At 54.9% G+C, this 16,912-nt stretch overlaps 2 protein-coding genes across 4 annotated transcripts in view; both read right to left on the reverse strand.

The window, feature by feature from the left end:
- Window positions 1–114: 114 nt before the first annotated feature.
- EDC4 (enhancer of mRNA decapping 4) lies at window positions 115–11,565 on the reverse strand. Of its 2 annotated transcripts, none has more exons than XM_004371472.2 (29): window positions 11,261–11,565; window positions 8,525–8,681; window positions 8,006–8,117; window positions 7,611–7,710; window positions 7,158–7,347; window positions 6,909–7,056; window positions 6,719–6,823; window positions 6,306–6,415; window positions 6,139–6,222; window positions 5,948–6,043; window positions 5,749–5,851; window positions 5,447–5,627; window positions 5,280–5,352; window positions 5,079–5,170; window positions 4,814–5,001; window positions 4,615–4,721; window positions 4,368–4,518; window positions 3,621–4,054; window positions 3,428–3,532; window positions 3,189–3,341; window positions 3,071–3,107; window positions 2,778–2,955; window positions 2,510–2,665; window positions 2,280–2,395; window positions 2,017–2,182; window positions 1,744–1,930; window positions 1,446–1,665; window positions 869–1,032; window positions 115–645 (listed from the first exon to the last, which is right to left on the reverse strand). In XM_004371472.2, the coding sequence occupies exons 1-29, from the start codon at window positions 11,340–11,342 to the stop codon at window positions 453–455; spliced, it is 4,188 nt and encodes a 1,395-aa protein (XP_004371529.1). In that variant the 5' UTR covers window positions 11,343–11,565; the 3' UTR covers window positions 115–452. The 2 variants fall into 2 exon arrangements, with proteins under 2 accessions (XP_004371529.1, XP_023582590.1); XM_023726822.1 differs by having other exon boundaries at window positions 124–645; window positions 3,071–3,110; window positions 11,261–11,512.
- A 1,756-nt stretch (window positions 11,566–13,321) lies between these two features.
- The window catches only part of NUTF2 (nuclear transport factor 2), a 13,854-nt gene continuing 10,263 nt past the window's right edge, over window positions 13,322–16,912 (reverse strand). The window contains exons 3-5 of one of the 2 annotated variants that reach the window (XM_004371473.3): window positions 15,680–15,751; window positions 15,492–15,590; window positions 13,322–13,826 (exon numbers count right to left, since the gene is read on the reverse strand). In XM_004371473.3, the coding sequence (XP_004371530.1) occupies window positions 13,713–13,826; window positions 15,492–15,590; window positions 15,680–15,751 (285 nt within the window). In that variant the 3' untranslated portion in view covers window positions 13,322–13,712. The remainder of the gene's footprint in view (window positions 13,827–15,491; window positions 15,591–15,679; window positions 15,752–16,912) is intronic. The other variant, XM_023726823.1, reaches the window with a different exon arrangement.

Below are 16,912 nucleotides of genomic sequence, written 5' to 3' on the forward strand. Positions count from 1 at the left end.
AGGTTAGAGTTGGCCTAGACAGCGCTCCACACAGGAAGAGAGGGGCAGGGAACAGAGAGGGCAGGCGGTATCAGAGTCACACCAAAAACACACCAAAAGTACACACATATTCCATTTTATTCCAAAAGCATTTAATTGAATTTTTCAACGTTTTCAAAAACAGAAAGATCCAAATCAGAGGTAAAAAGGAACGTGGAAAATTCAACTCAAGTGATGTCACGATCTTGGGGTCATGTTCCAAGCATGGCAGAGCCCAAGAAGGCACAGTATCTGTCCTGGGCCCAGCCTAAGCCTGCTGGCTACCACAACCTGTAGACCACTCCAGTGCCCTGTCCCCACCCACACACACCCCAGAGATGGGGCCTGAGAAGGTAAGGGCAGACATGACCTCTCCTAGACCTGTCTGCTAGCCTTCAGTGCCACCTCACCCCTGGGCAAGGTGGGCTTGGTTGCTACGGGAGGCTGGGGGCCGCAAGGCCGTGCAGCATGAGGCTGAGACGCCGAGCCGCTTTGCCAAGTGAGTTGTGTGGCTCGGCCTGCAGGAACTGGAAGAGCTTCTGGCGCACCTGGGCCATGACAGAGCCCATGTGGTCCCGAGTGATGGGGTCACTGTGGTCCAAGTGCATCACAGCCTCCTCCAGGTAGCTGGGGGTGGGGAAAAGGGACAAGCTACAGCAGATGGGAGCACCCCCTGGTGGCACCAAGGCCCAGAAGGGCCGCTGTACAGGGAGACCTTCAAGCCTGAGAGGGGTGGAGGCAGAGGGGCTTGGGGAAGAGTGTTCCGGAAGGGAGTCAGGCAGGAGTGGGAGTCTACATGAAACTCCTCACCACCCAAGCAATTCCCTGGCCCCTAGCTGTCTCCACTCACCTGAGCTTGAGGTCAGTTCGAGTGCCAAGGTCAGAAGCCAGCTGCTGGATGAGGGAGAGGAGCACAGGCTGGGAGAGCGGGCAGGGTGGCTGTCCAAAAACCTGGGCTGGGTCCACAGTTTCACACACATACAGCACCAGGTTCAGGTCAGCGGCTGTCAGGGCCTCAGGGAAGAAGAGGAGAGCAGGATTTATAGCTAGTGTTAGATGGAAAGCCTGTTTCTTTGTGTTAAGTGTGGCCTGGGAGATAAGGACCATAAAGTGGGGTGCTAAAAGCTCCAGAAGGGCTCCTCAGGGGCCCAGAGAAAGCACCGTAGGGCTGTTTTCACTCTAGGGAATCAGGAAAGGTTTCATGAGAAGGGTGGTTATGAAGCAAGGTGGGTTGAGATGGGAAGAAAGGAGTTTAGGCAGAGGGAGCAGCAGGGGAAATAGCCTGGTGGCCTAAAAGAACTGAGGACCAAGAACCCACCACAGGGGCCAGAATTCCCAGAGGCTGAGGGGTGGAATGCAATGTATGATGGATGGGCCTTGTCAGGAAACACATGACCCTCACCTGGGGCTAATAATGCCCAGCATACCTGCTGGAAGGCCTGATTGAGGTGACCCTGCTGCAGCAGCTGCAGGATGTGGGCTTGCTGGGCCTGGCAGTCGAGGTGGGCAGCGGGGACCGGTGTGCCAGCAGCTGAGCGCATGGCCTGCATGATGCTGGAGGTGACAGCAGCCTGTTGCTCCTTGAGCGCCACACTCACCTCACCCTTTACAATGCGCTGTACCTGGGCTAAAATGGATTCCTGCAAGCTGCAAAGAGAAGTGAGGTAACTGGAAGCCCAGTCTGGCTGTGCCCAAACCCACTACCTTGCCCAGTGTCCCACACACCTGCTCACAGCCACGTGCAGCTGGTGCTGCACCTCAGCCCGGACACTGCTGGATACAGTGGCCGCCATCTGCTCAGTGGCACCCTGCAGAGTGCTGACCAGGCCCCGCAGCTGGGCCAGCACAGGCTCCCGTGCCTCCTGTTCCCGCGCCTTCCGACTCTTCATGTGGCTCTCTAGCTGCTGCAAGTCTGAGGGGTGACCATGGGAGCCATGAGAGGGTGGTGGGGGAGAAGGGGACAGCCCCTCCTGCGTTGGATCATATGATGTCACTCACATTCCTGTGTGCCCAGCCGGAAGCTATCATTGATCTGCTGGAACATGGCCTGACAGCTCTTCTCGAAGGCGGGCAGCACCACGCTCTGGAAGGCTTCACGATAGGCAGCCTGCATTGGCCCCTGTAATGTGTCTGCAGCTGCTCGGGCGATGGCATCTGTCAAGTTCTGGGGATGGACAGAAGGGCTGAGTTGAAAGCGTGAGTTCATCCTGGCCTGTCCAGGCTCACAAGGCCCTGCCCTGGCACCTTGGGTCCTACAGTACCTTGGACTTGAGCAGCTTGGAGATGTTCTCTTTCATGGTGCCCTCTACAGCTGTAAGCTTGGTGGCCACTGAGCTGCTCAGTTGGCCTGCCACAGGCTCCAGACTCCTGGAGACACCTAGGGCAGAGTAGGGAGGTGGTAGGGCTATGAGAGGAAGTTTGACAGGTAGGGGGCCCATCTATCCTTATTCCCGCCTGGTCCACCCAGAGGAAGCCCCCACGCAAAACTCACACGGAGGCACCGTCTTCTTGATCTCATCCCGTATGCTGCGCTCCAGCCGCCCAGCCACAGCTGAAGACAGTGCCTGGGACAGCTGCTGTGTCAGCTGCTCCTGCAGCTGCCCACCCCGCTGCTGTCCCTCGGCCAGTGCCCGCTCTAACCGCCGCTCTGCATCACAGCTAAGGAACGGGCCTGCCACAGGTCCTATACATACCCTTCCCAGACCAAGAATTTTGCCTCCGTCCCTATGCCATCCTGGGCCACCCACACACAAGGATACGCTCCTGCTCATGCCGTGTCTCAAGGGCACGTTCTACATGGCCTGTGACGGTGCTTTGTAGGCCTTCGAGTTGGGTGCACAGACGCTGCAGGAGCTCTTCTTGGCAGTGCCGCAGCTCTGCCAGCTCTCTCTGCTGTTGCCAAATTATTGTTGGCCAGTCGTCAGGGGGTTCTACCACCTGTCAGGAGCACCAACAGTCATATGACACCTGACCCATCCATCCCCACACACTAGACTAAGGAATGGCCCAGAACCCTCACACCCATGAGTATAAAGAGTGCTCACTCACTCACCTGGTGCTCCGTAAGCCGGGATCCCACAGCTGTATCCCTGCTACAGGCGAAAAGCACTTCAGGCCAGGTCGGGCAGCCTGGTGACCACCCCCGCCCTCACCCGAGAACATTCCCCTACCTGTCGTCCTTCTTGCCCTTCCTCTTGAGCTTGGGTGAAGCCCGAGGGGAACCCTTGGTCTTCCAGTCTTTGGCAGGTAGCCGTGGAGTGGGAACTTTGGTGCCAAATCCCCCTGAGGCAGAGGCAAGGCTTGCCACTTCGTCATCATGGTCACTGTGGGAAGGGGAAGGTGTGGGTAAGTGCCTGCCCACTCACTAGCCCTCCAGGAAAGGAATGGGAGTGGTGCAAGGGGCACCAACCTTTGCTCGGCACTGGCATCCTGGCTGTCATGTTGCTGCAGCAGGTGATAAGGTGGCCGGTGGAAGGCCAGGCTCTTGTGCTTTTCCTGGAGGCCATTTCTGGGGCTGGAGTAGGGGGAGCAGGCCAGCTCAGCAGTGGATGACTCTACCTGCAACCTCTCCCATCAGCACACTCTGCCCCTCCCAAACTTACATCTCTGCTAGGCTGCTGCAGGTTTCACGAGTAATGTCGGGTGCCGTAGGCCAGACCTGACTGTCAGGGGCCACAGCCTCTTGGGTCAAGGCTGCCTCCAAGAGGGAGGGGGTACTATGTCGATCGCCATCCCCCGTGCCTTCATCCAGGCCAAGCTGCGGGCCCAGTTCGGGCCCTGGCCGGGGCCGTGGAGACAGCAGGTGTAGCGCCGAGGCAGCTGAGGCCATACTGTCTGGCTCAAGGCCTTCAGGAGCAGAGGAGCCAAAGCCACGGGACAGGGCCTCAGATGCAATCTCAGGGATATCTTGGGACAGGGCAGTGGACGCTGAGGAGATAACGTCGGGAGAGCGGGTCCGGCTAGGGGAGGCCTGGGGTAGCCCCAGGGGCTCCACATCCTGCAGCTCCAGTGACAATGCAGAGGCAGCAGTGGGCACCTGAAATGAACCAAGATGGGGCTTTAGTGGTAGGAGGCAGGAGTCAGGGGAGCACAGAGCCAAGAAGTTGGTGATGAGGAAAAATGCAGGTCAGAAACAGGGCCACAGCCCAGGAGGAAAAAAGGTAGGGGAGGGGAAGCTGAGGTGATACCCTCCAGATAACATGGCAGGCTAAGGTGACCTCTGGGGAAACATGGGGGACCGGACGTAGAATAGGACCAGGAGATGGGGTGCTGTGGAGGGAGACTGCCACCAGCCTTCCCTGCGGCCATCCGCTTGCTCCCCTGCACTTCACACACACCCACACACACACCTGCACAGAACCCTTGGTCGTCAACTTGTCAGCTGGGCCTGAGAGCAGGCCAGGCAGGAGGCTGCGCGGGCTTGCCTGCAAGTTGCTGCTGCTCATTGTCAGGCTGCCGTCCAGCTGTAGCTTGGGGCTCAAGGTCAGCTCCTCGGGTGGCCTGGTAGCAGGAAGGCTGAGGCGTCAGCACTGAGAGCTTGGCATCACCTGGCCCTAGCCCCTGCCACCTCCCAAGTCTGGCCCTCCTTTACCTCACCTGGGCAAGGAGGGGTCCACGGCTGAGGTGCTGCTAATGGCAGACACAGCTGTAAGGGAGCCGCTGCCGCTGTTGCTGCTGCTGCTGCTACTGGGGGATGTGGTGATCTGGGGAGATGCAAAGAGTGAGGGCTGTGGCCTGTGGGTGGGGTGTTTCCAGATTCTACTACCCTGGGGCTCACGCCCCTCCCCCAGCACACCTGCTGCAGGGAGGTGCTGGGTGTCATGAAGGCGTCAGGTGTCATGAGCTTGGGTTTGGTCTCACTGCTCAGACTAAGGAAGTCCGCAGGCGCAGGCAGCTCCACGATGCGGTGAAGGTCAGGCTGGGAGCTGTGAGAGGCTGACCCCAGGCCTTCGGGGCTCAGCTCAGGCCGAGACTCTCCAAATGCTGGGGAGAAAGCTGCCACGTGAGTCGGGACTCAGAATCCGCTCAGTTCAACCCACTTTCCTTCACTCCCCACTCACCGAAGTCCTCATGGGCAGTGTGGGTGGGGAGTGGGGCTACCACATCAGGGTTCAGCTGTGGCTGGAAACGGATCTGCACATCTTGCAATGCCCTACAGGAAAAGAGGGGCAAAACATGAAAGGACTCCAAGGGTCCAGGACAGCTTAGCAGGGTGGAGAGTGGCACAGGCAGGACACTGGTGGCCTTCCCAGCACACTTACTTGGTATGCACACAAAACAGCTTGATGAGCACACCGGCTGCAGACTCCACAGCACCGACTCCGTGAGAACCATCTAAAAGGACAGCGTGGACAACTAAGGCCCTGGCCCTCTGTGCCTCGGACCAACCACACAGACCAACAGAGACCCCAGCCCTGAGGCAGCTCACCAGCCCCCAGGCTATCATTCTCCTCCTCAGCAGGCAGCACCTCAGTGTGCCGCAGGCGGCAGCGACTCACAACCTGGATACCAAAGCTCAGCACAGGGTGGGTGAGCAGGAACTCAGAGATGGAGCTGAAGCAGGCATGGCCCTCCTCCTGGTTCTGCAGCAGCTCCATCACGTAGAGGACCTGTGCGGCCAGGGCGTCCACAACTGAGCTCAGACAGAGCTTGTGAGGGCTGCAAATGTGCCACACACCCTGCATTTCCCGATGAGACTGGCTGTGTCCAGGGGGCTCCCACTGTGCCTACCTTCCGTTGCACATCACTGAGAATCAGGTACTCTGCTGAAAGGTCCAGGCAAACCTTGAGGCTGGGGGGCACACTCACTGAACTGAAGATATCTGGGGAGAAGCTGGGGAGCCACGAGGCAGGGTCAATGGGACTGAGAGGGTTGAAAGAACCCACATCCCCATCTCCGCTAGCCCTGCCCAGCCACCAGCCCGTCTACCGAATGGTCTGCAGGCAGGTCCAGGACACTGTGCACCACATCTTTAGCTCCTGATTCTGGTCAGCACCAGTAATGAGGAACCTCCAGAAAGGAACGCTGCAAAACAACAAGGCACTGGATGGCTGGCTGGGGCCTCTGCTGGGGGCCCATGGTCCAGCACCCCCCACCAACCTGCCTGCCCACTCACTCACTCAGGGTCCTGTTTCTTGTGGTTGTCACAAAACAGGAGGCAGGAGAGAGGCCGCCCGTCGTGGGGCTTCCACTCATGCAGACACCTGTAGGCAAGAAGATGGGGGCCTGTGGGTGGTCTGGTCTTCTACCTGGTAGGGAGGTCCCAGTCCTATAGGCCTTGCCTTACCTTGGCTCGTCCTGCCCCTCAATGTAGATCTGCCAGAACTTGACGTAGCCATCGTGGCTGGCAGTAGCCAGGACAGTCCCATCTGGGGAGAGGGCCCCTTCACTCAGGCACTGGAAAGAACCCAAAGAGCCTCACTTTGGCACTTGCCCTTCCAGGACGAGGATGGTAGCGAGCTGACCCAGAAGAGACTCACATACTTGTGTGAATCACTGAATGGGGGTGTGTGGAGAAGACCAGATCTGCAGGGTGCAGCCAGGTTAGGATTGAGCTCCATAGGCAGGGCCATTTTGTGCTCAGAGTCCCTATGGACAGAGTGCCAGTCAAGCTGCCTTGGCAGCTGCAGGTACAGGGGATAGATGACAGCCATAAGGAAGAGGGTGGTAGGCAGGAGAGGCAGTTGGCTACAGGCTTACCGTGCTGTGGCCTTTCACCACAATGAAGCCCTGTTTGATTTGACTGACATCCACAGGCCAGGTGCTGTGGCTGGAGCGGAGCATGTCCAGGTCCCACACCTCAGCCTGCAGGCGAGAGGGAGGTGAGTAGTCAGCAGTGCCTGCACCATGGCTGCTCTGCCCCTGCCCCCACTGTGCCCATCTCTGTCACCCGGTCCTCATGCAGCAGGGCCACTGTTGGGCTGCCCTCCTCGCTGCAGTCCTCACTCTCCTCAGGGATGAAGGGGCACCAGATGATCCTGCGGAAGTGGTTCAGTGGTGTGCCCTCTGGCTGCCGGATGTGGACCAAGATCTCTTCTCTGAGCACGGTGTTAAGACCAGACAGGAGGCATGTCTGGTAGCCCCAGCTCCCTCTGCCCACCCTGCTATAGTCCCCCATCCCACTCCAGTGAAAGGATACTGAATTTTGCCATTAACCAGAGTCAAGCGCCACACGAACAGGTTGCCTGCCTCATCCAGGCAGGCCAGCTGTGGGGAGTTGAGGTGTGCAAAGGCCAGATCAGCCACGCTGCCTGTGAAGCCCTTGAGCAGGGTTCGCTCTGATGTGCTAACACTGATCACTCGCACCACTGCTGAGCCATTGTTGGCAGCTAGAACCAGGAGAGCAGTGGGCCATGAGCAAGTTGCCAGGCCCGGGCAGCAGCAAAGCCCTGCCCTTGCCTTGCCTCACTGCCACCACCATGGTCTCAAGTTTAGTATTCCCACCCCAGCTCCCCAAGGCCTGGGAGAGGGTGGGACAGCACAGACAAGCCTTCTATTGTGCCCCTAAGATCTGAGCGGGCTGAGTGGTCCAAAAGGTGATATCTGGGGCCTTTAGCAGAACACCACCCTCCTCGCCCCTGCCCCTACTTACCCCGAATGGCATAGGCCAAGAAAGAGTTAGACACAGCAATAAGGTTGCCATAGTAGTATTTCTGCTCCCAGTCATACTTGGCTACAGGCTGGATTTTTACCTGAGAACCAAGGATGAGGAAGGTCATACAAGCTGAGGGCTGGGGCAGCTTCCCTAAAGCCCTGGTGGTCCTCAGCAACCCTGGTCTCTGGGGAAAGGAGAGGCCACAGGTGCAAATCCAGCTACTCATTCACCCCAAAGAGGCTTGGCAGCCAATCCTGGCTTCCTGAGACTCAGATACCAGGTGTTTGTCAAGGTGGTTCCCACAGGACTGGCAGGATTGGGGGAGGGGGAGGAAGGGGAGAAAGTGGGTATGCCCCCATCTACCATACATGCCACAGCATTCTGATGCCCACCTTGTTGCTCCCCCGTGCCTTGCTTGAAATGCTGGAGTCACTGCTGGCCACAATCTCCACCTCCTTGGCCAAAATTCCAATGCAAGTGGAACTGTCATCTCCCGAGAGGCAGCTGGCGGGGAGAGGGGTACACAAGCCTTGTCTCTGGTTCACTTAAAAGCTCGACAGGCAATGGGAAAACACAGGACACAGAACCCTTGGTGCAGGATGTCTAATCCCAAATGCCTAACTCTCCCTGGCCCACTGGTCCCTAGATAAGACCTGAAGTCCCCCTTACACACCTCCCTTCTTGGGAATGAGTCTACTTACTTCCTTTTAAAACGAAGCACCCAAACTGGCCAAGCTCTTGTCTTAACACTCATCCTAGTACAAGCTCAATGCGGTTAAGTGCTCCTCCCCAGGCCATCCAGAGTGGGGGCAGCAGAGGCTGCTGGCACCTCTCTCCTCTGATCTCATGCCTTCAGCAAGCAGCTGCCCCAGAGACACCATCACCACCACTGCCACCCCCCAGGCACTCACATGACCTGCTTCTCCTGCAGGTTAATGGGTGGCATAGCTCGGAGACCAGGCTTGCTTGTCGAGGTACCATCACCTGAGCTGAGTGGGTCTGGAACCAGGAGCCCGTTGAGATCCCCATTGTAGGTGTTAGATGGCCGCTGGCTCTCTGCACTGGGGCCTGGGAGCAGACAGGGCCACCCTGATGAGATTATCAGACCTGCCCACTAGCCTCTCCTCCTGCAGAGCTTCCTTCCAGAACTGTGAGGTGTTCTCAGATTGCTTGACTGAGAGAGGCATGTCCACAGTGAGGAGAGTGACTGTGGGCCCTTTGCTCATCCCTTGTTCCACAACCCAATGTGTGCCAGGACCAAAAATGAGCATGAGGCTGTTCTACCTTGGGGAGGGCCCTCTGATGCTAGTTAACATGCAGCCCAGGTCAGCACAGGGGTGTCGGGTGGCATGTGGTGGAGGAAGGGACCCTGTTCACATGAGGGAGGGCGTGGGAAGGGTCAGGAAAGACTTCATAGAGGAGATGCCATCACAGCCAACATGGCCAGAACACACAAACCATGGGAGAGAAGAGAAGGACAAGGCTGCACAGGCCCTGGGTATGATACTGGGGTGCTTAGATTTTCTCTGTGGGCAATGAGAGCTACAGAACAGTTTTAAACCAGAAGACGACAGCTCTGGTCAGCAGGCTGATGGCTCTAAGGCAGCGTACAAAATGGCTGACACTCTGGGTGAAAGATACACAGCGCCTGAACCAAGACAGGAGCCCTGGTGGCACAGTGGTTAAAGGGCTAGGCTGTTAACTGAAGGGTCGGCAGTTCAAACCCACCAGCAGCTCCACAGGAGAAAGATGCAGCTGTCAGCTTCCATAAAGATTTACAGCCTTGGAAGCCCTATGGGGCAGTTCTACTCCGTCCTGTAGGGTCACAATGAGTTGGAATCAACTTGATGGCAGTGGGTTTGCATTTTTGGAACCCAGACAGTGGCAGGAGTTAGAGTGGAGACACTGGTAAGATATGGGAGTGAGAAAGGAAGGAGTCTGACCCACACAGAAATGGTTCAGAAGATGCCACCTTGGAAAGGTAAATTCAGCAGGAATGGACACTGAGGGGCTGGACAAAGAGAAGGGAAACTATGGGGTGGGGTATAGAGTCAGGAAAAACAGCATTTCAGTTGTTTGCCACTGGCTGAGCCTTAAGCATTCTCATAGGCTCAGGCACCTAAAACTCACTCCCAAAACTCCTAGGGGGCAAGGAGACGGGCTTCACGTTCAGGAACATAGAAAGTTTCTAGTCACAAAACAGTCTAGGTCTGACATGGTGCTCTAGTGAAAGGGGACAAACAAGAGCTAGTTGGCAAAGAGGGAAATCAAGTGTCAATCAACAAACACAGGAATTATGAGGAAAGCCTTCAGACCATGTCACTTGAATCAAAGTCCCCTTAAGTGCTCAGGGGTAAGCTGACAACTCTCCCTCCCAGGCCAGCTACCACGAGGACAAACAGCAGGCCTATGCTTCACAAAGTTGGCCATGACACGTTATACCAAACCGTTTCTTAGTCTGCCCAGCAGCTGAGGAGCCAGTCCTGTAGGCAGCCTGAGAGTCCCAATCAAACTTATGAGTAAAAGAGCACACACTCCATGCCTGGGGCAAAGAGGCCAGTGGTCTCAGGCAGCAAATCAATTTGCTCAGGGAGTGGAGGTGGCTAAACCTACCAAGTGAGCACCAGTGCCTGTTCCCAGAAGCAGCCACTTTGGGCCTCCCAGAATGCACAGAAACAGAGCCTGAGAAAACAATTCTCAGCTTTGGCCACTGCACAGCCCACCACCATCACTAGCCAGTCCTTTAACAACCACATCTTTTCCTGAACCTGCCAGGAAACTTTGATGTCTTGTCTGTGCATTTCCTCTTTGTGAAATACTTATCCCAACATCTAAGCTCCCATTCACATCACAAGATGGAATCTAAACATTGTTTCCTCTCTCAGACCTGTTCTCAGGCAAGGGTGGCCTGTACTCTCCAACCCCACCCTCTCCCATTACAGCACCAGAACACTTCTCTCTCTCCATGACAACAGCATTATTTCACAATCCTGTTAACTCTTCTTTGTCCTGGGGGCTTCTTGCGGGGGGTGGGGGCAGCTCTGAGATATCAAACAAACCCAAGTGAAGTTTGAATGAATGGAAACAAATTAGGGTTTGCGGATGTTTGTGGCCTATCTAATCTGGGCTGTACAGTCTGTGATTTGCCTTCACCCCAGAAAGAGCACAGAACCAGGGCTGGCCACCTCTCTCCTGGAAATTAGTTTCAGAACAGCAAGCCTGAAGTTCTCATTCCAGAGAGAAGGATGACTTGTAGAGAACGGCAGCTCCTCAGCACAACACCTAGGTCCAAACCTGGGACTTGGCATACAGAGCCTGGATCAGGCCTCTGCACCATGGCGAAAAGGTAGGGGCGCCAGACCAGTCACAGGAACACCCGCGGAGGGACCCACAGATTCAGGGAAGAGGCCTCACCTTCAGCCTGGGCGCTGAAGGACAAGGCAGCACAGCCCGATGCCGGTGTGGGGGAGGGGCCGCACCCGGGGTCTGCACCCTTCGCGGTACACGCTCAAGGATCTACGGCGCCGACCCGGATCAGCCTTCACCGGCTGGATCTAGAACCGGTCCTGAGGGTCTTGAGAGAGGTTCGGACCCGCGCCGCCCTTCTGCCCGCCCGCCGAGGGCCCATCCCCGTAGTCCCCGCTCACCCCCTGCGGGCCGGTCCAGCTTCAGAATGTCCCGCAGGTGCTGCGTGGCGTCCTCGATGTCGATACTCGCGCAGGAGTCCATGGGCCCCGCCGCGGGCTCTGCGCCCGCGCTGGTACGTTCCTCTGCCTCCGCGCACCGCCCCGCCGCGTCAGAGCCAGACAGCGGGACGCCGGTCACTGTACTCAGTCCACCCGCAGCCCGCAAACCACCACCCGCTCGGCGCCCCTGAGCGTCGCCAGCCCAACTAACCGCCTCCACTTCCGGCCCTCCAAGTCTCGGTTCCCGGAACCTGCCCGGACCGGAGAAGAAAGGTTCCGGGATAGGGGCGGACGGTTCACTCCTCCCCAAGCCTGTAACCCGCGGTGTCAGCAGGGTCCCGGGGAGTTCCGCAGGGTTGATGCCCAGCGTGTCCACGTACTGTGGCGCTCAAAGCCATACGCGCTTCAGATCCCGCCCGGTCTATCCCCGCTCCCGAGGAGCGAATTCTCTGATGGGCCCAGTACCGGGTCACGTCGGCCCACTCAGGCTGTGGTCTCTCAGACTGCTGAGCAGGCAGCATGTTTTCCCGTTAAGGAAATGGGTCGGTGTAAACCAAGGCTTGAGGGGCACCTGCGAGGTCCTAAGGCCCAGGAATAGCAATGACAGGGGAGATGGTCCCACTACAATGACCACAGTCACTGTTCCCTACTGCCCCAGCATCCCCTTGCCCCACCTGGCACCCTCAGGCAGGAAGAAAGAAACCATCATTTACAAACACCTCTTTATTGCAGACATTTCAGGCACAGGTACATGAAAGGAGCTGTATTGCAGATTTTATACAGGGTGGTTTAAGAGGCAGCAGGCATCTAGCGCTCCCCAACCCCTACCCCCCAATACACAGCAGCCTAGAAACCAGTCCCACTGAAATCTCCTGAGTTTGTTGTCTTCTCAAACAGCAGACCATCCAGCCCTGTGCCCAGTGTAGCCAGGCAACCTGTAGGGTCTGAGGAAGTCTTTGTCCTCCATCCACAGTGCTGGTGGTGTTTGTTTACAGGTTAGGCTTAGCTGTGGTGCCCTCACCAATCCTAAGACCCCCTACCTGGGGCATCAGCCCAAGTCCTGAGGTTGGTTCTAGCCTGCAGCTTCCACCTTGCCACCAGGTTTACACCACCCAGTGGTCTCATGGCTGAGGAACTAGACTTACACTGGGCAAGGCCTCTGTTCTCAAAATTGAGGAGCAGAAAAGGCCCAAATAGCTAAGACTTCCTGGGACTTGAAGACAGTGTAAAAGTGTGTATGTGTGGTGAGGGAGGGACTAGAAGGGAAGCCTGGAGATGTCCTGCAGAGGTTTGAGGGGTGAGAACTCCAGGAGCACAAAACCCTCAAAATCACTCAGATTGCCTTCTTCCATAGCTCCAAATCTATACTCCAACTCAACTGGACTTAGCTCTGTGGTCATTGGAGGCTGGCTGTTCTGGCCGCTTACCTTTGGGCAATGATACATAAAGCAGGTAGCAGTACAGAATCTGAGTTGCCGTCTGTTGGCTTAGGACTTGTGGGGTACCCTGGATGTAACCTGACCCTTCTAGGATAGGGGTGTGAGAGCAGGCCCCCTTTAATCCCCCAAATCTCTGTTCATCCTTGATCTTTACCAAGACCTCAGCCCAGAAGACCTGGACCTGATAAGGTTTTTGCCAAGATCTCTCCAGCTTCAAGGGGATTCAGGGTCTACCTTCCTCCTAGAGAGCCTGGCTGTCATAATCAGACACCTCTCCTGCTACTGGAGTCATAAACCGACCCACGGGAGAGGTCACCAGGTGTCAGAACAGACCTGAACACCCCCCCGACCCCCGTCTGCAGCTGACTTCCCCAAGGCAAGGTAGGGGGGAGGGGAACGCTGTGCCCTACAGGCCTTCTGAGAGAAGCTAGCCAAGAGTGCTGCTTCAGCAGTCTTCTGCTTGCAACAACAGGTATTGCTGAGTTAGGGCAGACGTGGGAGGGTGAGACATGAGAGGGACAATGGGGCAGAGTAGTATTTGATGCCCAGCCAACTATTAAACTAATTAAAACAATTTAAACTGTTAAGAAAATTTTCGTGGTTTTATTTTATAATGAGGCATTGAAACATCTGAACAAATCAATATCTGGGCGGTGAGGCAGCTGCTTTCTCCTTCACTTCTTTGGGTTACTAGAGCAACTTGTCAGTAGATTTAAAAAAAAAAAAGACAACCTTTTGCTTTACTTAAGTCTTTCCAAGGCATGCGCTGGTACAACACAAACTTCTCCTGTCAGATGCAACTAGTCTAGCGTCCAAACATCATGCACAACACCTCGGTGGCAGCAGCGCACTGCGCCCACTCCCACTGTGGCCCTGCTCGTTTGTGTATGATATTTGGAGCATCTGGAGGAGTGTGAATAGTATCGGGAAGAGGAGGGAGAAGGAAACAGCATGAGTGCCTGGCTGGGAGGAGGTCAGCCAAAGTTGTGCAGAGCAAGCCTAAACATGTCATTGGTGCAGACCCAAGCATCGTTGATGTTCTTTAATAGGAACATCTGGTGAAAGCCCATGATGGGGTCTTCATCAGCCTGCGAAGAGAGAGAAAATGGTTCAGTAAGGGAACCAAAGGATAGGAGGGAGGTTCAATGGTAGGAGAACAGGGCAAAGAATGTTGACTTTGGGACCAGGCCCTACTGTCCTGGACTCAAATCCTAGTAGCCAAAGAGTACCTGTGGATATGAACTGACAAAAATATGAAACGCTGCACTGGGCACACAGCAGGGGCCAGTAGACAGCTGCTCACACTGCAGTGCATCTCAACTGCAGATCAGCTCATCAGTTAGCTACAGCAACACAGCAGAGAACACACCTGCCTCTTCGCCCATGTCTCTGGAACAAATGATGACAATTTTGAAAGAATCCCACAGTGCTCACCACACTCACCTACAGTATCAAATCCTGTAAAAAATCTAAGTGTTTGAGAATGGCAGTCAGTCCAATCCAGAGAGACTACCCCTAACACTGACTGTGGCCAAGAAAAAAGTATGGGAGAAAAGGTTCAAAATTGAGTTCACAATGTGATCATAGCTCTACAGGGGAAAAAAAACAAAACAACCATCGGGTGATCTGTTTCCTGTCATATATGACCTTATTATGAAAAAGGAAAGCCAAATTGCACAAAACCAGGGTGAGGTCTAGTTGAGGTAGAAGCTCAGGAGCCCAGCTAACTAGCCTGGTCTCTAACATCACCTGTTTTTCTGGGAATTATCAGCAGGAAGAAGGCAAACCAATCTTTTGGGGGCTCTGAGTTGAAGAACCTGAAGCAAGGTAGGAGGGGCACTATTTACTGACCCCAGCCAGGGTTAAGCGGGCACTGAGCTCCCTGGAGAGGCCTCCTCTACCCCCAGGGCCAATTCGGGCAGGGCATCCCGGCCAGGCAGGAGAAAAAGACAGAAAGCAGGTGCCTCTGGGTCCACTGCAGAGACCTAGGGGCCCCTTCACCCCATATGGGATACATAAAGCCACCGCCCACCCAGCACGGCCTAGGGAGAAAGCATGTGTGCCTGCTATTGAGCCCATCATAAGCACAGGCCCAGGGGGTTGGGACCTGCCAAGGGCCAGTCAATTTGTCCTGCTTTGGGAAAAAGGAGGAGCTTTTTGGAAGCTGAGAATCTAGCCTTGGTCTGTTGGGGCACAACAGGTAGGAGTTCAGAGAGAGGCTTTGGGGGCTGAGGAGCCAGAGGAAGGCTTTGAGGATAGCAGGTCCTGAGAAGGGAAGGGCAATGCAGAGAGAAGCAGGAGTTCCAGGACCCTGCCGCACCCTGCAGGCAGAGAAGCCAGAGGCCAGCCTAGAGACTCATGGACTCCACTAGAGGACTGCAGGCCCATTCACATCTCACGGCACCACAGCCCTGTCCTGCCCTCACTCCTTCAGCTCCTTCTGTCTCTTCCAAAAATGCTCTAGACCAGTGCTCTCCAATAGAACTTTCTGTGCACTGTCCAATAGGTAGTCACTAGCCACATGTGACTACTGAGCACTTGCAATATGGCTAGTGCAACTGAAGAACTGAATTTTTGATTTATTTTTAATGAACACGATTTAAATGTTGCCACATGTGGCCAGTGGCTATTACATTGAACTACGGAGCTCTGGACAGTCTCTTTGTCTGGGTGTCACATCCACACAGAAGGCAGGGACTCGGGGTTCTTTTCTGCCTTTCAACTCCTCCCTAGCACTGCAGTAGTGCTGTTACCTTCAGCTGGCCCACAACCATGCTGATGATGCAGCTATCTGGCGTGGGCTGATGGTCCTGTGCCGTAATGCTGTGCTGGATTTTCTGGAATGGAAGGCTCTGCAAGATAAAGAATAGGCAAGAGACTAAGCGAGGGCAACAGGGGCAGGGAAGGAGGCTGCCCGCACCTGGCCCTGACCATTACTTACAGACAATTTCTCCACAATGGCAGCTTTCCCCTGGAACTGCTGTCCTTCCCACGTAAGGCATGACGCATCAATCTGAAAAACACACCAGAAACCTCAGGGTCAAAGCACAAGAAGTATCTCTGAGAGCCCTAACTATGGCTCTGAAAAGGGTCTTGCTGGGGAAAGTGAATCCATACTTCAGTTTCCCTGTCTGTAAAGAGGGGTTGTGGGTAGCTTCCAAACTTTATATTATCGACAACTTCCTTATTGACACCCATTATCCCATGGGCCCAGGTTTAGAGCCTGTCAGAGACTGTTTAACAAAGTACACTTATTAGGTAAGTTCAATTCCCAGTTTTTTTTTTAAATTGTTGTACTTTAAGTGAAAGTTTACAATTCAAGTTAGTCTCTCATACAAAAATTTATATATACATTGTTATGTGACCCTAATTGCTGTCCCTATACTGTGACAGCACACTCCTCCTTTCCACCCTGGATTTCCCGTGTCCATTCAACCAGCTCCTGACCCTTCCTTCTCATCTCACCTCTGGACAGGAGCTACCCATTTCGTCTCACGTATCTACTTGAGCTAAGAAGCATACTCTTCGCGAGTATCATTTTATGTCCCACAGTCCAGTCTAATCTTTGTCCGAAGAGTTGGCCTTGGGAATGGTTTTAGTTTTGGGGTAACAGAGAGTCAGGGGGCCATGTTTTCCAGGGTTCCTCATCTCAGTCAAACCATTAACTCTGGCCTTTTTACCAGAATTTGAGTTCTGCACTCCACTTTTCTTCTGCTTCATCAGGGACTATCTGTTGTGTTCCCTGTCAGGGCGGTCACTGGTGGTAGCAGGGCACCATCTAGTTCTTCTGGTCTCAGGCTGATGCAGTCTCTGATTTATGTAGCCCTTTCTGTCTCTTGGGCTAATACTTTTCTTGTGTCTTTGGTTTTCTTCATTCTCCTTTACTCCAGGTGAGTTGGGACCAATTGATGCATCTTAGATGGCCGCTCACTAGCTTTCAAGACCCCAGATGTCACTCACCAAAGTGGGATGCAGAATGTTTTCTTAATAAGCTTTGTTATGCCAACTGACCTAGATGTCCCCTGAAACCATGGTCCCCAGACCCCTGCCCCTGCTACTCTGTCCCTCCAAGTGTTTGGTTTATTCAGGAAACTTCTTAGTTTTTGGTTTAGTCCAGTTGTGCTGACTTCCTCTGTAGTGTGTGTTGTCCTTCCCTTCACCTAAGATAATTCTT

This window comes from Trichechus manatus, unplaced genomic scaffold (assembly GCF_000243295.1).
Source record: "Trichechus manatus latirostris isolate Lorelei unplaced genomic scaffold, TriManLat1.0 scaffold00014, whole genome shotgun sequence".
Taxonomy (NCBI): domain Eukaryota; kingdom Metazoa; phylum Chordata; class Mammalia; order Sirenia; family Trichechidae; genus Trichechus; species Trichechus manatus.